This window comes from Motacilla alba, chromosome 2 (assembly GCF_015832195.1).
Source record: "Motacilla alba alba isolate MOTALB_02 chromosome 2, Motacilla_alba_V1.0_pri, whole genome shotgun sequence".
NCBI classification, from domain to species: Eukaryota; Metazoa; Chordata; class Aves; order Passeriformes; family Motacillidae; genus Motacilla; species Motacilla alba.
In genome coordinates, this window is record NC_052017.1 from 129625377 (window position 1) to 129645217 (window position 19841).

Genomic DNA, 19841 nt, shown 5'->3' on the forward strand with positions numbered 1-19841 from the left:
TGTGGTTTTTGTATTAAGTTATTGCCTGTGATAACTGAGAAGCAGCCTACATCACTTCTTCCAGACTGAGAGTAATCCTTCCAGGCACTAAGAGAAGACAGGACAGGAACAAACAGACTCAGGTATCTCATCAGCAATCTTCATGAAGCTTAAGAATTGCCTGTTTTTTTTTTTTTTGGGGGGGGGGCAGATTTTTGATTCTTTGCATATCAAAGCATGGCTTGATAGAAGCCTCCAGCTTTTTCTTACTTAACATCTTCCAGTTTTCCTCTACCCATTGTATCAAATGTTGACAGACTGAACAAAGGCCCTCCCAAATCAAAAAGAAGTCACACGATGGGAGTGGAGGACAGAAGCTCATCTTTTGAGAAAAGACAAGCGGCAAAGAGACCAGGACTTTGAAATGTGGGGATTACACAGTACTTCTGGTGTGGTATAAATAAATACCTAAGTAAAATAAAGTCAAATAAAAGTCCCCTATCTTCTATGCTGTCTCTTAAGAAATGAAGAGATGCTTTGTGTTGACTTGTTGCCACCATCCTTTCTTCCAATCTCCCGCTGGGATACCTTCCCTGGGTTCAGCCTGCCAACAGCAGCAGGCTGCACAGCCTCAGGGAAGAGCACTAGTGATGGGCTCTCTTATGTATAAACTGGAGCTAAAGCCACCAGAGTTACTCTGGGCTCTCACATGATCTTGTCACTACAACATTTCTGACTTTTGTCTTCCTCTGGCAACTCAGCTGATGCCTCAAGCCACAGCACAGGGAAATGGAAGTATGGTTTCTGTATTTTCAGACAGCAAAGCATTAATTAGGACCGTGGCTGGGGCCTCATCCTATGCTACATTACAGGGATGGAACAGAATGGGAGAATTGTTCTGCACTTGGCCCTGCTGGGTTTGCTATAATGTCTATCAGTGCTCAGTTGCATTTTTATTTTTTCCCTTTTCTCTGGCTACAGGAAAGGTTCAGGAGCCAGGGCTCGGAATTAAAGATAAGTTGAATCCAACCACTTTCAGTTTTAGATTTGCTTGTTATCTGTGTGCTTCCTTTTAGAGATAAGATTTTGTACACCCACATCACAGGCAATTAATTGTGCCCTACAAAACTTACACGAAGTAGCTCTGCTGATTGCCAGAGTTACTCATTATTCCAGCAGATCTGAGGAGTAAAAGTCTCCTGTGTCAGACTCCTCCGGCAGCTGATGTACTGCAATTGGCATGGCCTGGCGATTTTAGTCTTTCCTGTTGGACAGTGACAGTGAGTCTGGCTCACCTCTGCCATTTAAATGGCTTTCACTGGGTTTTGTTTGCTTGTTTGTTTGTTTGCCAGGAAACAGAAATCACAATTGTTTAGGAACAAAGCAGGAATTTTATTTTTCTTCTTCATACATAATACTGTAAGTGTTGATATAAACCCCACACTTAGTTTTTCCACCTGGACTACTGACCGCGTCGCTGCTGTGTCAGCTAAGAAACGATGGTCCCTGCTACTTGGCCAACTTACTTCACGCTTCCCTCAGCGTTTTCCCCGACGGAGACTCCCACCGGTTCGCCGCGGTGGCAGACACCGCATGAATCACCAGGGACTGTTTGCCTTGGCCCGCGGGTCCTGCGCGAGGGGAATGGATTTCCATTCCCCGACGTTTCCCTTGGTCGGATTCCCTGGAAGGCTGCGGCCCGGAGAGCACGGCGCTGGCCGGGGAAGGATGCGCTGAGCCGCCAGACAGAAACCACGCCGCTTTTCTCTAGCAGGAACGCACGGCCCCCTCCGGGAGAGCACGCTGGGCCGGAGCAGGAGCTGCTCCTGGGGCTGCGGGAGCTCCCCTCGCCGCCCGCCACAGCGCAGGGACAGCTCTGGCAGGGAGGAACCAGCAGCGGGGCCGAGGTGCGCGGGGCGGCGGGGCCGGGCCGGGGCCGCCGCGACCGGGAGCCCAGAGGGGCCGGCAGCCCCTGTCCCTGACGGGGCTGGCGGGAGGGAGCGGGTCCCGCGTCCCTCGGGACCAGGCAGGGACGCCTGGGGCCAACAGCCCGTGTCCCGCAAGAGCCGTCGATTCCCTCTTTTTCCTCCCGGCAGGCGTGAAGGAGCGGGAGAACAGCCCGGGTCCCATACACGGGGCAGGCGGGAAGGAGTGGGACGGCAGGTCGTACCCCTCAGGGAGGCAGGAGTGAAGAACCGCGTCCCTGACGGCAGAGGCAGCTGAGGAGAGAGGAACGCGGCTCTCCGCGGCTCCTCCCGCGGCCTCCCGGCGCCGCGCCAGCTCTGGAGATCTGGGCAGGGCAGCCGGTGTCTCCGTAGCGGGACTCCCCGCTTTCCCTCCCCTCAGTGCTGAGCCGGGCTCTTGCCGCCTGGGACGGGGCTGCCGGGAGGCGGCTGCTCCCGGGGGGCGGGCGGGGGAGCGCCGTCCGGGGCCGCGCCGAGGGGAGGAGGCTCCGCGCTCGCTCCCGGCCGCCGCTGCTGCCGCGCCGAGCGGACCGCCCCGCCAGCCCCTCAGGTAAGCGCGGCTCTGCCGCCTGCCCTGCCCCGCCTCGTCTCGCCTCTCCCGCCCGCCAGGCGGGTCCGCGGCGCTCCGCCCGGGGACACCGCGCCCCGCCGCGTCCCGCGCCGCCCGGCGGGGCTCGGCATCGCTGCCGTCCCGGGTCTCTGCTCTGCCGGCGGCCACCCCCGCCCCAGGGCCCCGGCTCGGCGGAGGAACGGCCCTGCCCCGGGGGCCCCTCCGGGTGGGGGGCGGCCGGGAAGGCCCCGCGGGCGGCGGGGGCCCGGCGGGGAGCGGGAGGCCGAGGCGAGGGGCCGCGGCCGCGTCTGGGGCTGGGTTGGATGTTCGCTTGCTGGGTCCCGCTGGAGCGCTTTGCTGCTCGTGGTGCAGCCCGCAGGAGAAGGGTTTCCCCTTTTTTTTGGACTGCGTGGGTCTGAGCAAACTCTTCATTTATCCTCCTCCCCGTGCATGCCGCAGTAACTCATTTGACTGCTGTAAAGAAACACCCCTGGTGTATTGTAAGATCAGTGTAGTATCGGAACCAAACTTTGCTTAGAAACGTGTTCGAGAGTAGCCTGCAGGTGTCTTTACCAGCTTGCAGCAGCGCGGGCTGCGGCTTCTCCCCGTGCCCGGGTACAGCCCACGGGCAGCTCTGCGCTGCAGGGGTCACTAGGGATGTGCAGGGTAGGGGCTGCCCGGGCCTCCTGCGATTGCTGGAGGTGGAAGGAGTGAGGGACGGTTTGCTGAATGTGATATACTTACCCTGGAAACTCTACTGAGATGGTGCTTAGTAGAGCACCATCTGGCAGTAATCTGGCAAAAATTATCATGGCATCTTTAATGACCATGTATTCCTGCTTCAGAAGACAGTCCTTTCTGTGTCAAACTGGCCTCTATCACTGCTAAACTGTAGAATATTGTTGACTGAGAGAGAAGAATGCAACCTGCTGATTTGTGTAATAGTTCTAAGTGCTTGGGTTTGCTTGTGGGACCATTGTTCTAAAGGTGAATGATCCTGACTGAGGTCTGAAAAGGTGGCATGTTGTGTTGCATGTTATAGCTGTGCTTCTGTCAGACAGCTGACTACTTCAGAAGAAATCATCAAACTGAATCCCATCAAAAATTCTCCTTAAATCAATAGCTAAATAAAGTACTCATGTGGCTTTTCCATTAAATCCTACAAAATCTACAAAATAGTTTTGGGGTATTACACTTTTCGTGTAGATATCTCAGCTTTAAGCATGAGATTTTCTAAACTTTTGCTCATATAATGTGTATCACTGTGATATTCATCACATTAAATTTGATTTATTTTTTATCTTCAGAAAAGGCAGCACTCAGTTACACAAAGCTGCTGTTAAGATCCTTAATCCTGCACTCAATATCCACACCTAATTACTTTATGTGAGTCTCTCCATTGACTTCACTGGGATTTCTCACTAGCAAGGGAATGCACATTCTGCTGTTTATGAGCTGGGGCTCAGGGACCCAGCTGAGATGGTAAAAGATGTTTTAGTTAGTCCAGGCAAACTACAGAAAGGCTAATCAGATCTAAATACTCTCTCATGGCTTATAAACCATCTCCATAGGAAGGTAAAACAATAAGCACTTTTTAATTGTATTGTGGGTATCATTAACAAGCTCTTTTTATACAGTGTACTCATTGTTAGTGTTTTCCTTTTGAGCAAAGAGTATTTGGAATGGAGTGGGTTTAATCTCCAAATTATTGGTTTACAGTGGTGCTGGTACTGGGGTCAGTGTGACTTTGCAAATAAATTTCAGAACTGCTGTATCCTTTTTTTCCCCCCAAACCTTTCTGCTTGCACTTAAGTCTGTTGTGGCTTGTGACTACTTCAGAGACAAAACTAAGCAGCTTACATGTGTATAATATGTCATATAATATATGCTTTCGTTTAAATGCCTTCTGTGCATGGTAAAAGTGAATTTTCTCAGTTTTCCCATGCTACTTTTCTGGGCATGTTGTGGAAACTCTGATGTTTAGATGAGATTCAGTACCAGAAAGTGCAAATGAGTCTTTCTCAAAAGAAGAAGATAATGAAAAGGTCTATTGTCCGAGTGGCAACTGAAGAAAATCATGGCAGGGAGATTGATGCTGTCATAAAATAAGAATTCCCACTGCTAGAGCTTGCTGTCTGACCACTGGAAACTATGCAGAGTAAACCATACTATGGGTGTACTGTTCTATAGCACCACCATTAACTTTTGTGTGGTGAGAAGTTACTGAAATGGTCCTCAGCTTCACCTCTGAGCAGGGGTTGGACCTGATGCCTTACAGAGGTCCTTTCTGACCTAAATCATTCTATCATTATATGATTTAGAGGTTATTCATTTTACAGCAGTGGTATCAGGAAGTCTGTGTGTCATTCAGACAAATGACTTTAAATTAAGCAACAGATCCCTTAGTCTTCTTCATTTCATTAGAGCTGTAGAAAATTAAATTATATATGTAGTACATATACTCTAAGCCCATTAAATTACAAAGTCTGCTGTGTAGAAGTCCCACTATGATATTTACATCTGACAGTAAAATTTAATGCTGATCTCTGCTCTTTCTGATATGCTGTATATTTCGGTGTCTGAACTCATCAATTCATGTGTGTGCTTATCTGGCCCTTGTGCTTGGATAGGCGAGTTGTCCTTTCCCCATCCCCAGCCCTCTTTGGACAGCTTCCAGAATGTGGTTGTGCTCCTGTATCCTGCAGCACCTTTGGTTATGCTCTGCACATGGGTATCTTATACAGCGTTGGGTTTGTGGGCAAATTTGACTGATTACCAAATGTCATTCACCTCCCCGTCTAGGAACTGCTCTGTAATGCATTTTGGGTCTTCCCTGCACTGTTTCAAAATCAAAGTTAATTTACTCCACTGTCACATTTGATTTTGTTAGTCCAAGTTACAACTGCTCTGTGGGATTTTTTAGCAGCAGCTGGAATAAATAGCTACTGGTGGAGATTCAGCCGCAGCCGAATTCCTGTGCAAGGCAGGGGCATCTCTCAGTACAGAAAGCACTGGAATATCATTTTAGATGCCAAGGTAGGGATATGTGCTGGATGAGGAGGACTGTATGGAAGCATAGGAGACAAAGGTGGAAAACTTTGTGACTCTGTGGTTGTCACCCTGTCCCCACCACTATGCAGACATGTCTGGAGCAGACATTGCTACCACATGCTAGGATTGTGCCCTACTGCAGACACGAAACAACCTGTGGCCCTGAAGCTTTGTGGACCCATGCAAAGAATTTGTCCCAGTCTTCTCACACTGGAGTACACAACTTCAGGTCCTAAACCCAGTGCAGATTCAGGTTACTCATACTGTCTGGACACTCATTATTTCAGATTGATACAAGACTGATGTTGCCAGGTCAACAGTCCCTTTTGTTATTGTGGTGGCTTGCTGCACTACTGTGAAAGCTGTTTGCAATTGGGTTGGCTGTCTCAGAATACACCACAATTACTAATTGACTTTCAGATAATGAGTTTCCCAGATTTATCTCATACTACTGACAGCACGAATGGCCCAAGGTAGCTTCTTAATATGAGCTAAAAAATGTTTTAACAAGTGAATACTGCTCTGATGCTTTGCAGGACATGGTGCAGTCTGGGTTCATGGGCATCCAGGTTCATGGGCACCTAGTGGCCTGCCATCAGGGTTGAGCAGCATGTGAGGAATTTACAAACTTACAGCACCTGCAACTTCGCTTCTTCTTGGTGATTTGAACTCTATTGGTGAAATGCAGTTGATAGTCATGATTTAGAATGGTTGTCTACCTGTCCTGTGCTACTAAGCCTAATGAAGCCTTCCTTATGCAGCAAGGAGTTGCAGAAAATCCAGTCCATCACTGGTGAAACAGGATGACACTAGAGTGCTCCTTCATAATGATGAGGGTAAAATGGTGCTTCTTGCTGATGTGCTAAATATCACCCCCACAGTTGTGGCCACCTGCCCCCACACAACCCCTGCATGGCTAGGCACATTATATATATATATATATATATATATGTACATTATTATATATATTATATATATTATTATATAATATATATGTACACACACACACACACACACATATATATATATATGTATGATTTATAATGATGTTTTGTGATGTTTGATTCTATGGGCCTCTATAGCTCTTTTTTAGAGCTGGAAAATGCCTGTGTCAGCAACTGGTGCAGAAAGACAGAGGAAATTACTAATACTGTGTGTCCTGATGTCCATGCTACACAGTGATTTTAATGAGTAGTGAACCAGTAAGGCATGTGCTGGCTTGTGGATAGTGAAGTACTTCGGAATATATTGTAACTGATAGTTAAAAGGGCTTTACAGTGCCTGCAGCCTTTTTTTTTTAAATTTCTGAGATGGTGGGATTGAGAAAGAGGTATTTTGTGGCTTTCATGTAATAAGACCTAATTTATTTTTCCAAGTAACTCACCATGTTTGCTAAATTGGGGAAACAGACTGATTTTATTGACTCACATAGATTGCTTGGGATTTACCTTCAGTGAAAGTTTTTTATTTGATCATGGTTTCCTGTTATCTTAAAAATGGGGAGATAATAAGGAATGCTGAAAGAACTTCAGAATGATTCTCTTCTATGAACTTACGTTCTTTATAACTTAAAAACACTGAAGTTAGGTCTGTTGGAAGCTTAATGAGAGTAAATGGCTGTCTCTTTTAACTAGGGAACAAGAAAAGCCAAAGGCAGCTTCTGTAGTGCTAATAACTGTTGCCTCTGGTGCTTTTTTGTCTTCTCTTCCCCGCCCATCTATGGTGAGAAATTATGCAGGGTTCAAGAGGGGGATACTGTTTGCAGGTGTTAATGTTCCACGTAACTATGGAGTATTTCCCCTGCTGTATATTGTGCCAGTTTGGTTGGTAGCTGGAGAAGGTGGAGAGGCAGGGATTTGTGGAATTCATGTTTCTGATTTGGCCTTGGAAGGAAACTTGTACTACAAGACAAGGAGGGAGACCATACAGAGGAGCAGAAAGTATGAGCTGAAACATATTACTTGTTTTCCAATTTGTTTTTCGGCATGATCTGCTCAGCAAAGACAGGTACATTTTAAGGTACTTGAGTGAAAAAGAAGTGATCTTACAGGCCAATAGAGGGGTTTCCTGCTTCTCTGTAAAAGAAATTTTCCTGAGGTGTGGTAAGAGGTGGGAGGACACTGACTTTGGCATAAGCCACAGAGCATCTCTTTTCCCTTGATATTATTTAAGAGTTATCACAGTGAAGAGGACAAATATTAATATTCTGCAACAGGCAGTGGAGAAGGTCACTGATTTATTACCACTGACACTGAATATTCAGTAATGTCTCTGCCCAAAACAGCCATCAATCCCTTACAAGGAGACTTCCATGGAAAGATACTTGAAAGCATAGAAACAGGCTTGTATTGTTTCACTGCTGTCCAACAAAGGAAATAGGTATTTTAAAGTGAAATCTCAATTTTATTTTTTAGTATTCCTACACTGTGGTTCATGAAAGTGCATAACAGTGCATCAGAAAAATTACTGTGATGCATGGGTGTATGGCTAAGCTAGCACAGGTAAGATTGATAAGAGCACACCATGGCAATATTCAGCTCTTGACTAGCAGCCAGGTAGGGAATGAGGGAAGCCTTAAAAGAAGTGAGAGTCTCTCTGTTTGTTTGTCATATTCTGGGAGAATCTCCTCTTTTATACCAAACTTCGTCTAGGCAGCTGCAGATATGGCCAGCAGCCCTCACCAGATTGTACCTCTGTGAGCAGCAGTTGTGTCTTCTCTGTTAGCAGCTTCTTCACATGTCCAGCACAGCGTTGTGCTGCACTGAGTGCTCCAAGGCTGCTGTGAAAGCCCCACTCTTCTTCCTCTCACTGTGGGTAGAGGAGTGGAGCAGTGAAAGCACCAGTGAATCTGGTGCTCAACCTGGTAAAGCCCCATGGACTGGCAAACCTCCTCTTGCTGGGTATTTTTTGGTTTGGGTTTTTGTTGTTGTTGTGTTGTTTTTGTTTTTGTTGTTGTTGTTGGTTTTGGTTTTTTGAGCTGTTCAGGATGTTTGTCTTGCAGTGAGTTGATCTTGGGTCTGCCATGGGGAGTTGGTTCCCGATGGTATAGTGCTGACAGCAGGAATCAAAGTGCCCAAAATATATTCACAGGTAGCCACAAAAATATGACTTTGTAAGTTTGGTACTTTGGGAATGTTCTCAGCTGGTAGAGCAAGGGTTAACCAGCCCCAGAGGGCTGTGGCAGATGAGCTTAGCCTGCTGGAAAAATGAGGTGTTAAAATAAACACCATCCAGCTTCTAGAGTGAAGACAGGAGACCTTGCAGAAGGCCCAGAAGATGCGCAGAGAACCATGGGAGGGCTGTATGAGGAGCAGCCATGCAACCACAATACAGACTGGTCATGTAAAAGCAGCAGTGGACACAAATATGTAGCTGGAACTAGAGCAAAGCACAGAAGCCCAGGCTGTCATCACCCCAGGAAAGCAGTACAGAAGCTTTCAGTGTGGATGGAGGGGTGACAGCAGGCTTGGATCAGTGTATGTTATCACATATACAGCCTCTGGCTTTGGGGTTTTTTGTTTTTTCCTTCTCACTGAAAATGAATGAAATGTTGCTTACAGTTTTATTTTAGATTATATGTTGTTTTTTTGTTTTTTTGGTTTTTTTAAGATGAGGCAACTGAACTTCTTTGCTGTTAAGTATAGCTTTTGTTTGAAACAGTGCTTTAAAACACTGTTTGTGAGGGTAGGAGTGTGTTCATAGTAGATTTTATTTTAGCAAGAGTTGGATCCTTTTTGGTGGATCTCTAAGTAGATTTATTTTCTGATTATCAGACTAGAGATATTGAGATCTGAGGACCTAAAGTTTCTGAATCCAAAGTAAGTACTATTGAACAATATGTTATTCAGTGGTTCTGTTTCTTTAGCACTCCAACCTTACTTTTCAAAGGGATTGGTAAAAATTACACTGAATTGAAAATATTTAATGTATTCCAGAATTCAGTGACAGCTAATGAATGATTATGGAGACAACTCAGTTTATATGGTCAGTTGATCATATATTTGTATGCTATGTAAACATTTTCCTCACAGAATTCAAAGACTTCAAATCCCAACACTTTTTTTTTTTTCCTATTTCTGGAGTTGCTTATGGACAGCTGTGAGTCTAGTGAATTTGTAACTATGACCAAATATCAAAAATTGCTACAGAGGTATAAAATATGTTAAGCGTCAGAATGTAGGAGAGTTTATTTTGGGGTGGGACTGTCCTGATACACTGCTGTTACCACCATTTCCTTTGGCATCATGCTGTTACTGGGTTGTTTAGCAATGCCTTGTGAAGTGTGTTTAGTGTTTAGTGCCATCTTCTCAGCTGTTTAGGGTGAATAGAAAGGAGGGATGAGTTAGGCCTCTGATAAGCAGTTAAGAGCCGGAAAGTCCTCTTGAGCATTCTGTTCATACCTAGTTCCTGTAACAGCCTTGCAACAAGGATATTTCTCTATTCTTTTTCACTTTAGCATGGCTTCTGATTTTCTAAACCATCAGTGCTAGAGCTGGCATGTATCCTTGAGGTCCATTTGCTTTGTGTGCTGAATGAGCAGGCCTGAGCAAGAGGAGACCCCTGGTCTGTGTTGGTGTTCTGAGGAGTGAAGAGATACCTGGGATTCGTGATCTCCAGATGTAACAGCTGTTGCCTCCAGGGAAACATAGTCCCATTTCCAGTGGTGTGTGCTGCTTCCAGTGTTCATCTGTTTCTGACTACAACACTGGAAAAACTCTAGCAATAATATCATCCAGATGCCCAGAAATTTAATTATTTTGTGGCCATTTTTATAAACACCAGGTATTTCCATTTCTTTCCTAGTTCAAATGTCCTTAAATCATGTATTGCCCATTACTGGATAATACTGAACACTGAAGTAAGGCTGGGCATTTTGAGTGCAAAGACTCCTTTTGGCATATGCACCAGAACGTTGTGTCTGCATTTGGGGCTGCTGAGTAGGGTACACAAAAGGAAAAATAGATTGGTAGTCAGAAAATTACATTATGTGTTATAGTTGCATGGAAAAGACTGAAAAATAATGAACAAAGTATCTTTATTAGAGAGAAAATATTTATTCAGAATTATCCTTTCTGCCAATGAATAGCTCATGGTGGGAAAATAAATTATCTTTCAGAACTGAAGCATTTAGTTGCCTTCTGTTACATATCTGCTTGTTAGGTTTAGGGCCCTGTTAAAATTGTTTTCAAGTCTTAGTTACTTCACCAAGAATAACTGTTAAAATTTGCGCTGTTTCAGAAGTTCCACTCAGACTCAGTTAAAACAGTTCTTTGTTATGAAAGTGGGTAGTTCTATCCATCTCTTGCACACCTAGGGGAGCTCTTTACTAAGTTTCATCATATCATCCACTCCAAGACTGAATCCAGCTCCTGTGGGATGCTCTTGACCACAACAATAAAGGTTTGGGGGAGTGTAGAAGGAGCCTCCATCTGAGGAAGCCTCCAAGGAAGAACACAGCCAGAAAATGAGTTATTAGCATGACAGTCTTTGTTTTCTGTTTGTGGCAGAGTCAGCCATGGCTTTTCATGATGCATTAACAAGTTCCTGGTCAGGAATCATCTCTTAATGTAGGAATTTTTGCTGTCACTTTGTTCTTCTGTATGATAAAATTGCTCCAGACCCTATGGCAAGCTCCTTTCCAGTCCTCAGGAGTCTGTTCCTACAAACAAGATTAATCTTGCACTGGTATCTTCATGTTAGCAACCATGGACTGTCTTCTGAAAAGTCAGCATCAGTTGTTGCCTGTTCACATTTATAGTTGCTGTTTCTGAAATATATTATCTTCTCTCTGTTTTAATTCTCCAAAATTTTCTGCAGCAAGAATCCCTCAGACTGCAGGAACCATTAAACTTCTGAAAAAAATTGCAAAGGAGCACTGAGTGGAATAACAAAAATATATTTGTGTCCTCCTCAAACCTGTTTCTGCTGACAGGCTGAGTGAAACAAACTTCCATTTCATGCTTTAAAAATACTTGATTATTATAAATTGTTGTCAATGTTGACTATGGACTTCAACTAGCAATACTTAGAAATGCTATACAGGGGCTGCCAACTGCTGTGTTATTATGTAAACCTTATTTCTTGAAGTTGTAGGTATTATTTGGTGCCCATGTGCCTGCATGTCTGTATGTGATGCAAGGGAAGCAATGCTGCTGGGTGACTGATGTGGTTGGAATGCTTCTTTTTTATGTAATCAAAGAACTTATCTCATTTTCTCCTCTTGCAGTTTTACATCCTCGCATGTCCCTCTGTTTTATGAAGATGAAGAAAATGACTGCATGTTTCCTTCTGCTATTTGGACACACTCTGCTTTCCACTGTCATGGCAAAGGATCTCCCTGGAAGACATTTCACCCGAAGAAGGGATGTTAACACACAATCTCTACTGGGTAAGTTACACACAAAAAAACCCAAACACCACTACCAAAAGCTGTCTCAAATACAAATGATAAAAGGCATAAGCAGCTGGCCACACCTTGGCTGAGTTAGTCTGTAACCAAAAGGCGATTTTCATTTGCCAGTAGGCATGTGATAAAGTTTGTTGACCAGGTAGCAGCTGTTGAATGAAGTTATTTACTTTTGGGGTACCAGATTTACTTTATGTAAGTGATATTAAGTAAATATTTGCTACCGGACTGTTGGATTGAAAAAAAAAAAGAAACAACTTTATTTTCAGTATTTAGAGGAAATACAGGCTGGTCCCTGGAGGTTCTGTCAAATGAGACTTTTACCATGCTGGAAAGTTTTACCTGTCTACATGTGTGTAATGTGCATAAAGATGATTGAATGGAAATCTGTGGCTATTGAAATGAAGCTTATCATTACATTACTTGATGATAATCCCTTTATTTTGTCAGATTTATTTATAATGAGTAGCTTATTTTATAATGAGTAATTTTTTTACAATGAGCTATTTTTTTCCTCTTTTGACAAAAATCTTAGGACAAGGCCTATCAGTTTCAGCTTGTGGGCTGTCATGTTTTATAACATAAGGTTCATCTCTCTATTGTTGGTCATCACCTGTGCATCACCAAGCAGTCAACTTTTTCATTTCCTAACAGTTTGTGACTTAGAATAACTGTCTTTTGCTAATTGTTTAAAGTGATTATTAGGTTATGAGAACACAGCATGGATGGGGTTTTGACACAGCCTATGGTTAGGGATTAATGATTCACATCAGTAGTAGATCTCATCAGATACCTCTCTCCAGCCACTGGGAGATGCTAAGTGGACTCCATAAAGGTCACCTAACCCAAGTGAATATGAGGAATGTGAAATGTCCTGCAGAAAATACATTGAAAAGAAAGAAAGAATATGGGAGAATGGGTGACAGAGAGAAGAGCACCAAATTTAGCAGTGAAATGCTTGTCTAAATAAAATGTAATCCTTTACATGTAATCCTTTAAACTCCATAAAGTACCATTTACAATCTGTTACTTTAAAATGTTGATTTTCCATTCCAGTAGGACAAATTTAAAACAAAAGATAACAGATTTCCATTTCTTATTCATCTATCTCAAAACTAATAGATGCAGTCCTGAAGCACTTGGGGTTCTGCAACTGAAGGCTGAAAACCACAGCTCTGGAGATCTAATTCACTAAAAAACATGGATGTAGGACAACAAAGAGAAATACCCACCTTCACACCTTACTTAACAAGAATCCCAAACTTTCTAAAGTCCTGAATTCTAAAATTCTAAAATAGGAGCTCTTCCTGAGTATTTTAGGGTTCCTAGCAGATACCCTAAGTGAGCTTATTACTTTGAGAAATAAGCTGCCCATCTCTCCAGAAAATGAGTGCAGAGGCAAAGTATTATGTGGAGAAACAGTGTCACATTTCTTAGTTGCCATTTTCCCTGTGATTTTTAAAAATTCCTCTTATATCCGCTCTTTCAAATTTAAATAGTGGAAAATATATGAAAGGGTTCAGTATAAATCAAAATGTGTATATTAAGTTATTTATTTCTTATTTCAAAAGCCAAGAGATCTCTGGTCCCTGCATTTGGAAACCACTGGATCCCTACTCAGTTTGGCATGTGCAGGATGCAAACAGTTTTGGCTAAAGGAACCTCTTCATGGCATTAAATGATGCAAAAAACTTGGAACATTCTCTGAGCCAGCCCATAAAAGTACGTGGCAGTTTGGAGTCAGACTCTTGGGCCTTGCACTCTGTTTCAAGAAATTAGGTCACCTGCTTATGTGCAGCAACGTATAGAAACAGTGGCATGGTAAAAACTTGCCTCTCTGTAAAGAACAGAATATGAAAAGTGCCACTGTGCTGGAAAGTTGAGTGTTCCTTAAATGGCATGAGAAAGAACAGGGCCAAAACATGATCTCAGTGACATCAAGTAATAGACTTAATAAAATCATTCCAGATTTCCAGCAATTTAACAGGGATTAGAAGTTGTCACATTCTATGTAGTATGCGTATTAGAAGTAGTGGTGGTGATGACAATTGCTGCTGTTATGTAAAGACTTGCTTGGCAGGCAAAATGGAGCAAAATAGCTGCAAAGAACGAACAGGTACCTGGAAAAGTAATAAAAATTAAGGTTGGGGGTTGGATTTGTTTTGGATGGAAGTCTCTTTTTCAGGAATAAAATGCAAGTTTATACTAGGTAAGTATAGCAGTATTAAAATAATTTATTCCTTTATTCTTCTTTTCACCATTTTAAAAACAAAAGTGTATGTCTGTGATAACTATTTACTGGTAAAATACCAGTTGTGTCCAAGTACAGAAGTAAAAGTCATTGTTCTAGGAGACTGACAAGTTAAATAAGTAAAATGGAATGGATGAAAGATTCTGTGGGATTGTCCATATAGAGAGAAAAATACTTTGAGATCCAGGTTTAGGAGGATTTAATTTTTCATCAGCCATGCACTAATACTTCATAGATTTCTTAATGGTCTTGTTAGGTCTAATTGCCTATACATTTTAACAAAGTCTCCTGGAGGAATGAACTGCGTCTGAAAAGATATATACTTTTCTTATTCGTCAGTTTTTTAACTAAATCTCGATGCATGTTATTTTAATTTGGCAGGTCGTTGCATTGCTTATTGCTGTTTAAAATGATTATTGCTATAGCTAGTAACTTCTGTGAAAGAGCTGAAATATTTTGTTCAAGGATCTGTTGGAAATAGAGTTTTAGGAACTCTCACTATGTGTCCCTTGAAAGCCAAACTGCTTTGCCGGTTTTTCTTCTATTAAACACTGAGTCAGACTTCCAAATATAAAAAAAACTTGTCAGTTGTGCCAAATTAATTAACTTTTAACCTTTTCTTAAGTCTTTATTGCAGCATATTAGATATACATGTATTTCAAGTAACAAAAGAATTTGTATTATATTGCTGGAAGATGCTGTTTTCATGCAGGTGTATTTATGTTTCAGATAATTGTTTCCATAGTTGTGCAGGATCTTGTGAAACAAAGAAAGATGTAAGATGGTCAGTTTCTCTTTCCTGTAGCAGATAACAGTCACCTTTCCCCTTATCTGACATATGAACTAGATTTTGCCTTCTTTTTTTCCCTCATCAGTACTTTGATCCAGAGTTTGGATCAAATTTGGCTTATCCTGATTTGTGAAAGGAAAATGATATTTCTGTTTTTTTTCTAAAGAAAAGCAGTGATATACTTGCTACATAGTTATAAAGATAAAATTATGTCTGTTAGATTAGCTGATTTCCTTCAGACATAATGAAATAGCCTTCTGCACCTAAACATCCTGATGAAGAGCAAAGTCAGTTGTCCAGAGTGGTGATTTCCATACTGTGTTTGCAAGGCCAGTGAGAGGTCCACAGCACCCTTCAGCAGATTTCATGTCTAGAAGCAGCATGCATCCAATCTTTGTAGATCCAAGATGTAGTGCCTTTTTGGTATTTGAAGTTGTGGGGTTTTTTTCTGAAGCAGATTTGGAACTTAGACCCTACTGCATCTTAATAATATATTACAAAAGAAAGCAAATCAAAACTCCCACATTGTGAAAAAAAAACCAACCCACAAGTGTTTGTGTTTGCTTTTTTCTTCATGAACTCTGTTCTAGTAAACTGGGCATGCATTTTGTTTCATATGGGCATACTTCTTTGGAAAGATCTGAAGTGAATGCATGAAAGCTGTAGTGAATACAGTGAATGCTAGAATGTAGAATACTACTCTAAGCAATAACTTTCTGTTTCTTGGGAATATGAAACATGCAGCTACGTAATTTTGAAAATATCTATGTAAGGAGAAAAGCTAATTTAGGGGGCATTCCTTTAGATATTACATGATAGCAGAAGAAATAACAAAAAATTAACAGATACTGCACAAAATTAAAACAGAGGGGAAAGGAGGCCAAGAAGGAAATGTACTTGGCTCCTGTTCAGTGGAAGCTGCTGCAAAACGCAAATGCCTCTGTCTGCATGAAATTACATTTTGCAACAAAATATACAATGATTTGTCTCTTGCTTGTATATGTGTGATTCCACTAATAATTTGAAGCGAAGTAATCAGAACTACGTGAAACACTCACAAAATTTATGAATCACTTGCTAAAGCCAGTTAAAATTAATCCAAGGATTCTTATCTCCAAGCCAGTTCTTAAACTTGAGTGTATGTAACTTAAGGGCTTAAGACATTATCAGGTTAAACCTTCTGAGTTATTTTAGCAGCAAATCAGAAGGGAAAGTATGTGACAAAAGTGAGCCCAACCCATCATGCTTCTGTGGAGTGCAGATAAGATTCCTGTTTAATTTTGGTTTAATTCATTGTATATTTATACAGTAAGAGCTGGCCAGAAATCTCTAAATTCTGCTAATGTGGACTGTTGAGCCACTGAGGGATGCTTTCTCCTGTAAGGAGCTAATTCTCATCCTCAACATATGTATGTGTTATTTCTTCACATAAATGCAAGCCTGACAAGTTTTATGTCCTCAGACATATCCTGTCAGAAAGCAGAATTATTGTAACTGAAGTCTGGACTGCAATTGAAATGAGAATTATGTCACAGTAACTACATCATGTGCTAGACATACTGTACTGGTATAGTACTGGGGGAGATGACAACTGTTCCATGCAGCAGATGAAGGTAGGAAGTTGTTGTAAATTACATCTTTTGAATTACCACATAAGTTTAAATACAAGCAAAATCCTAGCCAAGCTTTTGTAAGGATACAGGGTAATCAAATACCTATCCATTTATTTACCCATCAGTTTCCTATTCAAAACATGATATTGCCATATAAATAGAAACACATTATGTTTGGAAAGAGAGCAAGCAAAGCATTTTACAGCCTGCAAAATCACCTGTTTTTTTCCTTCTGAAGTGTGTGGATACATACTGCAATCATTGTGCCTCAAGGCAATATTAGCAATGGTGTGTTTTGCTTCCCAGTAATGGTTTTTTCAATAGCTGAGAGGTCATCCATGAACTTTATGCTGACTCTTAATATTTCAACTTTCATCTTAATCTCTCAGCTGTTGGCTTCTCCCCCACAGTAGCTGCTTTTTCAGATTCCAGGGTTTTTGCACAGTAGAACACCCGCTCTCTGTGGCTTTGAGGCTTGGTAGCCTGGTTTGTGCTAAGGCTGTGCTTCCCCAGCCCCTCTCAGAGGTCCCAGAGTCTGAGAAAGAGAGATCTGATCAGCAACCATATCCCTGCCCAGCCAGTTGTTCCTGCAGCAGCTGTTATCCCTTAAACAGCCCCAGCTAATGAGCCATGAGGACTAGCTGGGACTGTAACAGACCTCAGGGATTTATGTCCTAATCTGAGTATGCTCATCTGTAGCCAATCATCATGGAGATCAGGAAGTTTGGATTTTGGTCTGTGCTAGCAGTTTTTAACCACAGAACAACATTCTGTTTGCCAGCTCTTGTATTTAGTATTCATTATTAATTTTCATGTATTGAAATCACATTCACTTTTGAGTCACCTGTGGGGTATTTCTGTAATTTAAATTATATGGAATATAATTTGGTTTCCAGCATCACAAGAAATTGCATTGTATTTCTTTAATGTGTATTTCCTCTAACAAAGCCTTTTCCCTCTTTCCTCCTTCCTCCCTTCTTTCTTTGTTTTGTTTTCTTATTCTTTTAATTTCCCCCTCCCCCTCCCTGTTTTTCTTCTTTTCCCTTTTTTTTTAAAAGTAATTTGTAATATTTCCACAGGATGAAAGAATATCTGCTGTTACAAAAAAAACCTTGAGTCATGAACTAAACATCAAATGATCTTTGTATTTCTGAATTTGTTTGTTACAACCCCCACAAATTACTGTGAAATACCATTTCTGTTTGAAAAAGAGTTTGCCTTGACAATAATTCAGTGAGGAACATTACTGTGAGTAAAACAACTGTTGTTATGAGTATATTCTCAAGGAGCTCAAAGCTTCCTCTGTGTATTATGTCTTGAAGAAAAATCAGGCCAAAAGAAAGAACACTGATATGCAGCAGTGTGCTGGTTTTGACTTCATTTTGAGCACTTTGCCTTCTTAATTTAAAAAGTACATATGTGCAAAATTAATTTGAAAATAATAGAAACAGTATTTGCATGACTTCAAGAACATGTCATTTTATAGGCATGAGTGGGTGATCAGACACTATTGTGGATGAGGACGACATACTTTAAATTGTTTTGGAATCTTGAAGACATCATTCTAAGTACTGCTGAAGTGGAAAAACTGTTGGTTCACCAGTGGACATGATGTCCTGCATGTTTTGGGAGACGGGGAATGGTATACAGAACTATCCCCTGTTGCTGTTTCTGAATTTGTTCTGGAAAAGAATCTAATACTTAGACTGTTACCAATAGATAGAAGTATGTGGTTTCAGGTCAGCTGATCAATGAGTAATATTAAGGTTGCTAACAGCTTTCCCCGTAAATAAAGATACGGGCAACTTTAAAAAAAAAGTATCAATAAGAGTCTTTATAATGTTAAACTAATGTCCTGAAAGAAGAACACCACAACTCACTAAGGTAACATTTTTTCTCTAGATTGTCTATGCTGCTACTAACAATTGTCTACTTTCTGTATCCATTCTTTCTCTATTAATTTCTGTGTCACCAACAGCACCCTAAGTAGCTCAGGCAAGATAAGAGTCTCAGATCTTCAAGCAGAAAGATACAAAGATCACCTTCTCCCATACAATCACCTTTTTCATGTTGGTTGTGATTTGATGTTTTACAGGTGAGTGCAGGAAAAGACAGTCACAGAGTAAGTGCTTCCAGGCTGGCTGTGGGAACAGGATGCAAAGTAGAGTTACTGTGTGTACCACGAGTTTCTTCATCATGGCTCAGAAAATGAATTCCTCATCTCTCATGGGTGTAAGCTATCCTTAGCTGAGAACACATAACATTTTTTTCTGTCAAAGAGTGGTGGGTAGATTTTCATGTTGCCATGTGCATGGGGATGTCAGGATACTTTATACTTCTGTGCAGGTGTTTTACTGCCTGCAAGGAAAAAAACCTGCTCCCTGGTCCTCCTGACCATGAAAGCATTGGCTCCTGTCAGGAAACCCAACAATTTCTGTCTCAGAGCAGCTGAAATGTGCAGAAAGAACTAAGAAACTTGAGACTATCCTTACACCATGCTTTGGCTTCATACCAGAGAAGCACCAGTATAGGTAAAGAAATGAAGAAATACTGTGAGTCAGTTCTGGTTCTTTGGATTTGGAGAGACTTGGTGTTAATAATGACCGTGTTATTTTGAAAACCATGACAGGGAAGGAATAGAAATAGTGGGGTGAAATGAGAACAAAGTAATATACTACTTTAGTCACTGCAGTGACTAATAATGAAGCATTTGCATGTAGAAAGAAATGGAAATCTCTGGACAAGAGCCTCCTGCTGTATAGTTGTCCCAGAAATTTTGGAAGTTCAGAAAAGATTTTGTCAGAGGCAATAAAGAAATGTCTGGAGGCTGTGTTCCATTTAGAGATTGTTCCCAGATGAAGAAATTTGTAAGGAAAAGTGGGTGAGCTGCCAAACTCATAATGAACGTTTGGGTTAGGGCCACAGGCCTGTGTGTTTGGGGAAAGATTCACAGCAAGAATGGGGCCAGAAAGTACAGAGGCAGGTCTTGGATCCACGTCCTGTCCCAGAGCTGGGAAGATGTGGTGTCACCTGCAGAACCAAGTGCAGCATGTATGTGTGCTAGGAAAGGGATATTGGGCAGTTTCTAATGTTTCCTTCAGGAACTAGGTATGATTATATCTGAAATGTACAATACCATACTTTGTCCGTCTTTGAATTAAAATGAAAAAGACCCAAAAGGAGTGGAAGCTAACTTGCTCAAAATGTCTCACTAGAGACAGAAGTGCTTAGAATTGG

At 41.8% G+C, this 19841-nt stretch overlaps 1 protein-coding gene across 4 annotated transcripts in view; it reads left to right on the plus strand.

Annotated features, from left to right (window-relative positions):
- Positions 1-1514: 1514 nt before the first annotated feature.
- The window catches only part of MATN2 (matrilin 2), a 71723-nt gene continuing 53396 nt past the window's right edge, over positions 1515-19841 (plus strand). For 3 of the 4 annotated variants that reach the window (XM_038128690.1, XM_038128691.1, XM_038128694.1), the window contains exons 1-2: positions 1515-1886; positions 11771-11932. In XM_038128690.1, the coding sequence (XP_037984618.1) occupies positions 11785-11932 (148 nt within the window). In that variant the 5' untranslated portion in view covers positions 1515-1886; positions 11771-11784. The remainder of the gene's footprint in view (positions 1887-11770; positions 11933-19841) is intronic. The other variant, XM_038128693.1, reaches the window with a different exon arrangement.